Source organism: Sminthopsis crassicaudata, chromosome 1 (assembly GCF_048593235.1).
Source record: "Sminthopsis crassicaudata isolate SCR6 chromosome 1, ASM4859323v1, whole genome shotgun sequence".
Taxonomy (NCBI): Eukaryota; Metazoa; Chordata; class Mammalia; order Dasyuromorphia; family Dasyuridae; genus Sminthopsis; species Sminthopsis crassicaudata.
Genome location: NC_133617.1, coordinates 625044132 through 625057388, shown reverse-complemented (window position 1 = coordinate 625057388; position 13257 = coordinate 625044132). Strand labels below are relative to the sequence as shown.

Sequence of the window (13257 nt, the reverse complement as noted above, 5' to 3'; positions counted from 1 at the left end):
GTGGCTCTGTGGATAGAGCACTAGACCTGAGCCATTTCAAATGAACCACTAACACTCACTAGTTGTGTGACCCTTAACTTCTGTTTGCTTAATCCAATACAATGTGTACAAACAAAGCAAAGTCTTTAGCTTTAAGGAAGATAAGAAAAGGCTTCTCACTGATGATGAGCTTTTAGCTGAGACTTGAAGAAATCCAAGGAAACCAGGAAGTAGAGATGAAAGGGAAATTCAGGCATGAGAGAAATTCAGGAGAAATTCATGGGATAAGGAGGTGGAGTATCTTTTTCAAGGAAAAGGAAAGAGGCCAGTATAACCAGATCACAGAGAAGGGGATGACGGAAGTGAACTGTAAGAATACTGAAAAGATAGGAAGGAGCCAAGTTATAAATGGCTTTGAAGGTCAAATAGAAGATTTTATATTTGATACTAAAATAACTGGTTACTGTTTGGTTTGATTTGATACTGAAACCACTGGAGTTCTTGAAGGCAGGAGAAGGAAGGGAAAGTATGATAAAGTCAGATTTACACTTTAATAAAACAGTCTACTCTACTCATCCCAGTCAACTCTCTATCCATGCTGATCTTCAAGTCACAGAAAAAGTTTTTTCATCTGAGCATTCTTTTTACCAGTGAAATCACAGATCTAGCTTCTATCTCTAATCTTTTTTCCATTAAAAAGCTGCTACAAAAAAGCTACAATATTCTGTGTCTACCAGTATTGTATCTTTTACCTACTTAAAACCTAATAACAGTGTGGGTAGTATCAATCAAGCATAAGAATTTGTCAGATATCTTCCAATAAGAATGGATTGAATGATGGATTGATATTGTGTGTTCTGAACTCTGTTAGGTATTAAGAAAATGACAACTTGATTCCTTCTTAAGTAGATTATAGATGAGATAAGATTCAATACACATAAAGCACCAGGTGATACAGGAAAGTACACAATAACATGATACAGAATATTAAGTAGTGTTCATAATAAAAAATATTACATCTCTAAGTTTAGGGAAGGGTTCATGGGGGAAGATTTGTTTAAATCTGCTTTGAACTATAGGAGATGGGATTTGGAGAAGAGGGAAAGGCATTTGAGGCAAGAACTGAACAAAAGCTTAAAAAAATAAGAATGAGCATAGTATGTTCTTAGAATAGTTAGAAAAAAATAGTATAGAAAAGGAGAATGCATATTATGGAATAGTAAGGAATAAAGTAGGTCAAATCAGGAAGTTTTGAAAACCAGAAAAAAAGGATTCAGAGAATAGGAAGTCACTGAGGATTTTTGAGTATAGTATAGGAGATGTCAAGACAAAAATGATGGTTTGGCTAGATTTTAACAGTGTTATCACAAAGGATGGATTAGAAAGGAGAGAATCAAATAAGCTAGCTTATATCAGATTTTCCCAGGATAGCCACAGTCATTACACATGCATTAAACTTTCCCAACCCTGTTATTACTATTTGCTTTCTTTATCTGGAGTTTAATTCACCTCATGCATTTCAGAATCCTGGTCTGAGTCAGCCTTGTTTCCTATCTTAATTCCCCTGTGAACTATGTGAACTCCCACATTATTTTTCTTCCTGTATCATTTTAACTCTTGGGTCCTATAAAGTTTCATGAAAGTGTCCTTATCTTTCATTGGCTAAGTCTACCAAAAACAAGTATGGAAGAATTGAGACAGGATTCAAATAATTCAGATATCCTCCTTCACTGAAAAGAGCCTAATTTGTTTTAATTTGGCTGTCAATATTAAGTTCACCAGATTGCTCATTTCAGTGGTTCACTTCATCCATGAAGATCCAAAGAGATGGGGATTTTAGTGAGATGCTATGTTTACAGTCACATGCTACTGTATAGGAGAGTGTATCTCATCAATTCAAAGATTTACTATTTCCCAGTCACCAATGAAGTAAAGTAGGGCTATATGCTTATTCTCATTCAGCAATGTTATTAGTCACCTTCTATGAGGATGAAAAGATCATCAAGATCAGATATTATTGTGCTATAAGAAATGACAAGCAGCTTACAGAAAAGCCTGGAAAGACATGAACTAATGCAAAGTGAAGTAAGCAGAACCAGAACATTGAACATAGTAACAACAGTATTGTTCAATGATTAACTATAGTTGACTTAGCTTTTTCCAGGAATAAAATGATCCAAGACAATTCCAAAAGACTCATGATTAAAAATGCTAGCCACATCCACAGAAAGAACTGATAGTCTGAATACAGATCAAAGCATACTATTTTCAATTTATCTTTTTGTTTTTTTCATTTGCAAACAAATGTATAATTTTTATAAACTGTTTCTTTTATAACATGAATAATATGAGGTTTTACATGACTGAATATACATAACCTGAATCAAATTGCTTAGCATCTGAAGGAAAGGGGAGAAAATGTGGAACTAAAAATTTCATTTAAAATGAATGTCAGAAGTTGTCTTTGGATAATGCATAATAGACAATGACTTCATGATTTTCATGAGGATGAAAATGGCATCAAGGTCGGATATCATATTGACAAATTAATTTACCTTAAAAAGATCTACAAGCCAAGATTAGAGTAGAGGGAGAGTTGGTACATAACTTTTTGTTCACTAACCATGGTCTCTTAGGCTGAGTTGCAACAGAGTATGGATTGATAATCTGTCACTTGTGCTAATTTTGGCCTAGTAATTAATATTAAGAATACAGATGTTCTCCACCAGCCAGCACCAACCACACTATCCACTTGTGGAATCATCCATTAAACAAACAGAGCAATTTTGAATGTTGTGGATGAGTTCACGTACATTGGCCATATACTTTCCAGAGGTGTACACATTGATGATGGAATTAACATAGGCATTTCCAGAGCTACCTCAATGTTTGGGAGATTCTAAAGGAAAGTGTGAGACAAAAGAGGTATTAAACTACTTACTAAATTGAGGATCTACAGAACCATTCTGCTGATCTAATTGTTTGTAGGCCTATGAAATCTGGACAGTCTACCAGCACCATTCCAAGAAACTTAATCACTTCCATTTGAATTGTCTTAAGAAGATTCTGAAGTTCACTTGACAAGATAAGGTACTAGACAATGAAGTCCCCTCTCAGGATGAACTGTCAAACATTCAGACTTTATTGGGGAAAGTGCAACTCTAATGGGCTGTTCAAATGCCAAACATACTTTTGCTTAAAAATCTATTTACAGAGGACTCAAACAGAACAAGTAATAACACAGAAATCAGAAGTGACATAAGAAACCTCTCTGAAGAACCTTGAAATTGATTGTGGGACATGGGAGACACTGGCATGGGACTGTCCAGTATGATGTGCCCAGCTGCCCTGCCTGCATCAAATAATGATGAGCAAAGCATCTATGAGAAAAGCAGAATTGCAGTAGCTCAAAAGAAACAAGAAATGTGCAAATTTAGGGACATTTCTACTCCAAATATTCATAAGGACTATTTGGGCCTGATCTATGGTAGAATCTTCTAAGCTTGTATTGAACTGATCAGCTACAGTCAAGACACCCTATACCTTGACCCTGACATAGTGATGCTAGTTTTGTTCTCTTCAAGCAAAAAGAACAACATTACTTTGCAGAATTATAGAGCTGGGTCACACAGATGCATGGAATCCTTCATACCAATAAGATGGCATTAAAAGCACAGGGATTCTCCATAAGATGCACTTTCTCTTCCCCATGACCCTATAACATTGAAGAACTGTTTCAACTAAACTTTGCCTCGAGATGGATTGAAACCAAAAGTCTGAGAAGATGCCTTTACTACAGGAGACTTCTCTTGGAAAAGAGGCCCATGGAAATTTCTCACCTCAAACTACTATGGACTTGCTTAAGAAGTAGATTTGCTGGCCTTTCAACAAAGCTGATGAAATCTAGTTCTATACAATGCTCATAAATATAAAAAGTTATTTCTTCATTGGACAAAATATTGAGCTAGATTATCTGAATATTCTATTTTAATTCCTAGAAACTTTTGTTCTCTCTTCAAGTCTCTAACTGCTAAAGTTGAATTAGTGATCATATATGTGATTTTGCAAAGAGCTGGCATTTTTTAATTTATAGAAATTTTTATTATTACCTCCCTTATGAAAGAACAAATAAATAAGGCTCTTAGGGAGGGGGAAAGTTACATGCCACTATGTACTATTTATGAAAACCCTAATAAGGAAGCTATGAAATAAATAAGTGAACAAATAAATAAATGATTAAAAAGACATGTAGATATAGTGGGTGTATGAGTAAATAAACATACACAAATGAATGAATAAAGCATTTTCATCAAATATAGATTGCTATCCTTGAATCACGACCTTGCCTGGGTAGATATACCTGTTTTGGGACTATCATTGTTTGTATCCTATTTTTATGTTATTGCCTAACTGCAAATTCATAGCAACTTAAGGACTCTGATTTCAAGGATATAATAAAATGCCAAACTTTTGAAATCAGGTGAAGCAATTGTATACATAGACTCAGCAATTAAAAAATATGACAAGAAAATGTCCTTCTGAGTTTCCTTGCCATCATCTTTATCATTCACATACTACCCTTTGTCACAAGTAGTTTTACTCCCAGAGAATTTTTTGTTTTCAAATTACTGACTCATATTTTATCAGTTAGCATTATTATAGGGTTAATGAGTCAAAAAAACTTCCAGGATATAAGGTTTGCATTTGTTCCATACAGAAAAGTAGGGCTTTAAGATTGTCTGGCCATATTTTAGAGACATAGCTCAAGATATTTCCATATTTTAAAAGTAATCATGTAATAATCAAGTAAAACAGGATGTGGTTGACTTAGCCTTCCTTATCAATTTGAACCTTACCTACTTAGTTGTATAAACATTAAGATTTTATGCAGCTACAACTGATTCTTTTTTTTTTCTAAAACTATTTTTAAGCCTTTATCCTGCCTTGCCCATACTTTTGGAAACAGCCTCATAATTGGTGTTTTTGCCTAAAATCTTTCTCCTCTTTAATTCATTCTCCAAACAACTACCAAAGTAATATTCCTAAAGCACAAAGGGGGCTGACAACAGGTTACTCCCCTACTTTTCCTGGCTTGTTATGCACTATTTCCTCTCATGAAGGCTACAGTCCTGCCTAACCTCCCTGCTTGCTGTTCTTGTCATAAAAAACTAATCTCTTTTCTCTATGCCTTTGTACAGACTGTTCCCCATGACTAGAATGCATCTTCTCCTAACTTCAGCTTCTTGGAGAATCTAGTTTCCTTCAAAGTTTGTCTCAAATGTAGCTTCTAACACAAGGTTTCTCTAAATCTCTCTTGCTGCTAGTGCATCCCTCAAAAAAAAAAATAAATAAATAAAATAAAAAATAAAAAAATCTTTGTATTTATTTTTACATATTTATAAATATTTACATATTTATTCACATATTTTACATAAATACATGTGTCTCTACCAAAAAAAAATCTAGGCTACTTATAAGCAAGGGCTATTTCTTTTTTTGTTTGTTTCTCCAGCACTTAGCAAAAGCAGTGTTTGAAACATAGTAGGTATTTAAGAAATGCTTTCTGTTTAGTTGATTTTTCTTCCTAGGATCAAATTATAATTATTTCCTTTCTTATATGTGAAATATTTTGAGACAGTAATCTCTATATTAAAATGACATAATTTGTACTTGTCATAAATTTTAAAAATCAAAAATATTACAGAATTTGAAAACATGATTGTTGGTTTAAAAGATATGTTTGAAGATAAGCAATCCTGGCCACTTGACCAGTGCCTCCATGCCATTTCTCCTTAGGTTCGATTGATTCTTAATTAAGCCAACCATCTTCACCAACTGAGCATCAAAAGCAAGTCATTTTGCCATAGTGAAAAAGGAGAGGGTATGGGACTAGACTAGATCTATCCCTTCTTTTGAGGAACATGACAAACTGGTAGAAATTGTGCATTTTGAAGGGCATCAATAACTAGGAACCAATCAACAAATATTTATTGAGTGTCTACTATAAGATTAGATGTCATCAATATAACAAGAGATCTGTAGCTTCACTGGTGTGAAATCTCTCTACCAATGCAAGTTTCAACCCTATAAATATTTATAAGCTCCCAAATTGCAAAGGAATCTGCCAGTGATAAGAACTCATGTAGTGGTACTTAGAACCAAGCCAGATCCAGCCCGGTTCTTTGTTAGGTGCATCTGGTTAACTCTTTTCAGTTATCCAGAACCCATCAGAACCTACACTCTGAGCCTTCAGGAATCAAAGTTCACTTGTAGTGCACAATGAAGCAGCAGATTAGTCTGTTCATAAGAATACCTGAGCTTAAAAGACTTCATATGAAAAAGAGCTAATGTGTTATTCTAAGCTAAATGTTATTCTAAGATTAGAATCCAGACAGAAGAGAGGTCGTTGGTGGGCTGTGAGAGCCAGAGAAGTCTTCACAGAAAAGCTTAGCACTTTTTTTCTCACAGAAAAGCTCCAAACATTCTATTCTCCTTAAGCCACTAAGTCTTCTAGCCACTCTCCATACTCCACACCTCTCCTTCTATTCCTTTGAATCTCACTCCTCCTTGCCTCTAGTTTCAGAGGAAGAGGTGATCCTTCTCCATGCTAAAATTAACCTTTTACTTAATGTGTACCTTTGTTCTCTTCTCACACCTGTCATCTTGTTCCATCTCAATCATGCTGTCTCTTGCATCTTTAAACTTTGTTCTCTCCTTTTTCTTATTTCTCTCTCTCTCTCTCTCTCTCTCTCTCTCTCTCTCTCTCTCACACACACACACACACACACACACACACACACACACACACACACACACACACACACACATTCTTTCCTCTTCTTGATCTATAAAAGGACTCAGGTCTTTTCATCTTAACAATAAAAATTTCTCTTGACCCTGATGATACCTCAGGTCGCTATCCTTTCTCTTTCCTCCAACTTCATAGAAGTTTGTTTTTCTTATTATATTTATTGAAAACTAAATACAAAACAAGAAAAGAAAAATAGAAAAAGAAAATAAAAACAAAAACAAAACAGAACATGTTCATGAGTCCAGTGGAACATCAGAAAGAATTCAAAATATGTATCAATTAATTTCCATTTCAAGAAAGCATATATAATAGAAGAGATTATATATTCATGATTGTCCATCTTTTCTTTGCTTCCTTATAGGTTATTCTTTTGTTTTCTGATGCACACCCTTTACTTTGTTCTTTTTTTATCCTTTTCAGCCCTCCCCATCTCTCCCAAGCAGGCTATAGTTAGACATGGGCATATTTATATACGTGTATATATGTGTATGTATATACACATATAGACACACACTATATATATTTTTCCACATCCACCCACATATATCTGTTTACTCAAATACATATACCTACATGCATACACACATATATATATATATACATCGATTTGCATATGTATTTGTACATATATTTTATATGCATCTAAAACAATATTAATATGGCTTACATATAATGTAGTTCTCTATTGACTGAATCTGTTTGACTTTGTCTGAAATGAATAATTACTAGCCCTCCTTTTTTTCCCGAGTGAATTCTACTCTTGATCTTTTTTCCTATCCCTGCTAACTCTTCTCCTTTAATTTTACTCCTTAACTTGCCTTGCTATTACTTGGCAGAGTCCCACCCATGGTTCCCTCCCTTATCTTCTCCCCCACTATTTCCTCCCTCTTCATCCCATTCCCATTAAGCTATACATCTTGTCCTATTGCCATAGTAATATGGCATATATATATATATATACACATAGTATATATACACAGCCTTCTATATAAAACATTCTATTTTTCTCCCCCCTAATTTCTTTATAGATTTTGGAGGGTACAATATCCTTCATAGTATATAGATAGATAGAGAGATAGATGTGTGTATATGTATGTATGTATGTATATGCATACTGTTCTCTATTTAACCCCCCCATTTAATGTTACTCTTTGGGGGTAGAATAGATTTTTTTTTTACTTCCTTGTTCTCCTCTAAAGATGATTCTTACTTTCCCTATTCCCAAAATAAGGTTCTTTTTTTCTTTGTCTGTTCATTTTTTTTTAAATGAGAACTACTGATATAATCACCTCTACTCATGGGGTGGGGAGGGATGGTAATTCTAGTTTCACTTCAGTTCTTCCCTCTGACCTAGAACCCTAATTCAAAAACTCCATCTTTCTTGCAAGGGCCCTCAGCCGGCATTGTACCTGTCCCACTGCTTCTGCACTCACCAGATATACTGGTGCCTTCTTGTCCAGGGCTGCAGTTCTGCAGCAGAGCAAGGCCTCCCATTCCTAATCAGCTGAAATTCCCTCAGTCTTCCCAGACTTAGACTCCCAACTCCTGTCACTACTGGGGAGGTGAAAGTTCCTGTGGTTCAAGCTGAGGTTACCTCTAAACCCTTCTGCAGAGATAGACTGGAGGTGTTTATACCTCACACTTGGTTAAACCGTAGACCTGGAGTTGACCTTCCAGTTTTCTTAGGTCCTCCTTTACAGGAGGACCCTTATTCTGCCCTGAGTCTATTTTGTTTTCTATCAGTCTATTTTTGTCCTAAGGCACAATTTTGCTTTATTCATTGGGGAAATCTGAAGAGCTTGTAATTTTTTAACCTATTCTGCCATATTTCCAGAATTCTCCAACCTTCATTGTTAAACACTTAGAATATTTGCTAAAAAAAAAAAAAAAGCAAAGGAAGAGAAGGATCAATAAGAAATAGATAGAATACCATGTCCAGTGTACAGAGAGAGTCAAAAAAGATAAACAGAGAAGGGCCACTAAATTTGGCACTATTGTCTTATGTCAGAAAGAGCTTGATCAATACAGTTATAAGAATTTCCAAGTTATGTTGTTAGAGGTTAAGATATGAGTAGATGGTAGAGAAGTTAAGGTAGCAAGTATAGAGTAATCTTTCAAGATTCATGATAATGAACATTTCTCATCCTTTTGTCTCTAACTTTTTGTCTTAGCTTCTCTCCCTTAATCATCTCATCTATTCCCAAAGTTTCAATCATCTCCATGCAAATTTTTTTTCAAATCCATATCTGTTTACAAGATTTGCATTGCTGGGCAGCTAGGTGGCACAGTGCATAAAGCACTAGTCTTGAAGTCACAAGGACCCAAGTTAAAATTTGATCTCACACACTTTCTATTTGTATGACCCTGGGCAAGTCACTTAATCCCAACTGCCTCTGGAAAAAAAAAATTTACATTGCATAACATTTATATCTCTTTAACCAGAGGTTATTATGCATTTCTAACTACTTATTAGAAAATTTCATACTGCAAGTCATTTAACCTCAATGAAACTAGGTTCTCAGCTACAAATCATAAGGGGGTTGAAGTAGATGATTTTTCATTAAAGCCTTTGTCTCAAACTGAAGTCATTTGTTCATTCATTAAATATATATTTATTTAGACTCTATTCTAAGCATGGCACTTTGCCTTGATAATTCCCCTGATAACTGGCAATTAGAAAATTTCAAGAAAAACTACTATGCTCATATTTATGAAAACAATGTTTTAGAAAGATTGTTTTACTATGTTCAGGGAGAGGTTGAAAGCAAAACAATTTGTAATCTATAGCACTCCCCCAGGGATGAGGAATAAAGGTATCAAATAGAGTAGTACCAGTTAGAATGGAAAAGAAGGAATAAAATAATAGACACTTTGAAGGTGAAAATAGGAAGTTAGAAAGACTTGTTGGTAAATTGACTAAGTAGGATGAAGGAGAAAAAGTCAAAGACAATTGATTCTAGAATCTTGAAGCCAGCATGACCAAGAAAAGTGATGGTAGTGTCAATATTAGAAATCAGGAAGTCAGAAAAAAAAGAATTTGTCATTGATGGAATGGGATAACCATGTGGGGAAGACAAGGTTGTTTTGAATTGTAATACTAATATGTAATAATAATAGCATAAATATAAAATAATATAACATAAAAGTCAAGATGCTATAGAAATGTAGGATTAGAACCCAGAAGTTATCAGTTCTGGGGATAAAGACTTAGGATTAACCTTGCATTTGGAGGTAAGGGCTGAAATAGTAAGAATGGATGAGATTGCTGAGAGATCATCTTTAGAAAGAGAGGAGACTGGTTACTAAGTGCTTTCTCAATGGAGAAAGATGTGCCTGTGAAGGATTTAGAGAAGGAGAAATAAAGGAAGAAGTTTACAAGAGAGTATCTTGTCCCAGAAACTTCAATAGGAAAAACATTTAAAGGAGGAGACAGTAAACAATGCCAAATGCTACCAGGCTCAATAATGAGGAAGAAGAAGAAAATACCAAATTTAGAAAATTTTAAACTCACTGATAACCCGAAAATATTAATAGACTTGTAGATACTGAATGAATAAAGAAATAGGGCTAAGAAAAATAAAGAACACAAATAATAAATTAAAATGTGAAATGTTGACCACTAATTCTGGAAGCCTGGAAGCAAGAAAGTAAGACTATTCACTAAAAGTACCTGAACCATAATTATAGAAGACCATAAACTGATATCTGAAGGAAACCTTTAGATCTTCAATTCCAAACTGACCCCCCCTTTTCTAATTACAAAAACTGAGACACAAAGAAGTAAAATATCTTGCCTAAATACACTCAGGTATTAAGAAGCATCACCAGAATAATGATAAAAATAACTAATATTTATATAGTGCTTCTGCATTTACTTATGTTATTATCCCTATTTTACTTATTAGGAAAGTGGATACACAGCTAATAAGACTCAGCACTATATCCACTATGCTGTTGAACCTAAATCTAGGTTCTCTGGTTCCAATTCCATAGCTTATCTCACTACAGGAGATTATATATGCTGCAGTTTCTTAGATGTGATGTTACTTTTAAACAAAAACATCAAAAATCTATCATTCAAAATAAAATGAAACAATCCCAGATACAGAGAGATAAATTATGTTGGTTCACTTAGAAAAAAAAATTCTGCTAAATGAAAAATAATTAAATAAAATAATTACACTTCTTTTATTTATTATATAGGTTGGCTTGTGGTTTACAGGTGATACCTATGTCAAAATTCCAGAAGACCCACATGAACCTTTACCATATAATAGACCAGAGCATCTTATAGAGGTAATTATTAATTTTTTAATTGACTGTTATAATGTTTCTGAAAATGGTTTTGGTTTTCATTGCCAATATATGGGGTATTTTGCAGTTTCTACAACATATTCTTTAGTTACAGCCTGGGCTATAATTTGGGAGACACAGGTTTCAGCTCAAGTTCTAAAAATTACTTAGCCATATGAACTTTGACAAATAAGTTATTATCACTGTGCCTTAGTTTCCTCATCTAGAAAAAGAGAGGATTAAACCAAATGATAAACATTACTATTAATCACATGCCCCAAGAAGGTCAAAGACAGAAAGACCACAACAAATAACAAAGCATATGTAGTAGTACCTTTAATGATTTAAAAAAAGAAACAGAAACAAGCAAGCAAGCAAAACCTGGAAACAATGAAAGCCCATAATTGGAGAATGAATAAACAAAAAAATGGTGCATACAATTAAATAGTATTATATTAGAAATTCCAAGCAGGAATATATATATTTACATACTGTTATGCATTTATACATATTTTACATATGTTTGTGAAAGTTTCTAAAATATTTTACTTAGAACTTCTAGGGTGTTTTTTTTTCCATTTCATTATAATGATATGTGTCCTATAATTTAAAAAAACATACTGAATTTTATATATCTTGCATGATCAGATTTAATTTATTTTATATTCCTAGTAGCCATGATGCTCTTAAGTCTTGATGCACAAAATAAAATGGAAATAGCATAACTAGACTTTGGTATAAATGTTTACTTTCAGAAATACTAATATATCAAAATGTTTAATATGTAAGAGGTGATCATTTCCCAGCCCCATCTATCAATATCTAGATAATCAAGAATAATATAAGTAAAGAAGAATGGGAGATTTGAATAAAGGACAATATGAATAGTTCTATACTAGACATGTGTCTAACATCCATCCATTTGTGAAAAATTTGAACTAACTATAGTTAATTGTATGTGATTATAGCATGTGATTTAAGGGGTACAGAAATTAAATCCCTGAAGTAGGCAATTTCAGGCACAATTTTGTGTATATGCTAAGCCCTTGAGTTTGTCACACAAGATAGTACTTAAAACATTTGTAAAATGTTGGTGGCTGGGATTTCTTGTTAAAACAATGGCAAGAAATTTCACAAGGAAGTTCTGTTGCCCCACAACTACTTTAGAAATGACCTAAAAATTATATGAAATTGAAATATGGTCAAGAAATCTGAAGACAAACATTAGTAAATTCCCTTCATCCAGTCCAACACTACACAAAAAGATGGTACAAAACTGCAAGTATTGGAATAAGGGTCCCACTATGTAAATAAAGCATACGCTTACATGCATAGACAGACAATCCACAACATTCTTATGACAAGGAAAATCTTGAGAGCACAATAATACCACAGTATTCTGACTAAAAATGCTCTTCTAGAGTTGGAAAAATCACAGAATTCTAGAGACATTGAAGTGCAACCACATTGGAGTCCAGACACATCAGGGAAGATGGAATCTAATAGTAGAAGCCCAAGAAATCAATTGCAAGACTAACATCATCTGACCCGCTTAATGAAAGGCACAAGAGTGATAAGAACCTTCCATGGAACAAAATCACAAATCATCAACTAAAGCTGGAGAGATAAAACCACAAAAAGAAATAACAAAATCAAGTCATAAAAATAAAGATAATATGAAGCATCTACTATCAAAAAAACAAGTTACCTTTTTAAAGAGGTCAGTGAGAGATAATTTTTTAAATCCCTGGAAACTCTGAAACTTAAATTTTAAAAAATCTGGATATCATTTCTCAAGAAATCACAAATGAAAACTGATCTAGTAGAACTAGCCAAAAGTGAAAAAAGATTCAATCTATCAGTTACCTTCCAAAAGAAATCCCAATATGAAAACTCCAAGAAATGTTGGTCAAATTCAAGAATTTCCACATCAAAGAAGAAATATTTCAAACAGCCAGAAAGAAAAAAATTCATATACCAAGGAACCACAGTCACACAAAACTTGGCAGCAACTACATTAAAAGAGAGATAACCTTGGAATATGAGATTCCTAAAAGAAAAAAATATAAATTCTCCAATGATGAATAGTTTACACACTACAATACTTAATGCAGTCACATTGGGGTGGATAAATGCTCACTAATAAAATAGAAAATATTTGAGCAACCCTAATG

The 13257-nt window shown here is 33.8% G+C and overlaps 1 protein-coding gene across 3 annotated transcripts in view; it reads left to right on the top strand.

Moving 5' to 3' along the window:
* The window catches only part of SPEF2 (sperm flagellar 2), a 244550-nt gene that overhangs the window by 217351 nt on the left and 13942 nt on the right, over window positions 1-13257 (top strand). For all 3 annotated transcript variants that reach the window (XM_074282690.1, XM_074282689.1, XM_074282687.1), the window contains one exon: window positions 10994-11086. In XM_074282690.1, coding sequence (XP_074138791.1) covers window positions 10994-11086 — 93 coding nt within the window. The remainder of the gene's footprint in view (window positions 1-10993; window positions 11087-13257) is intronic.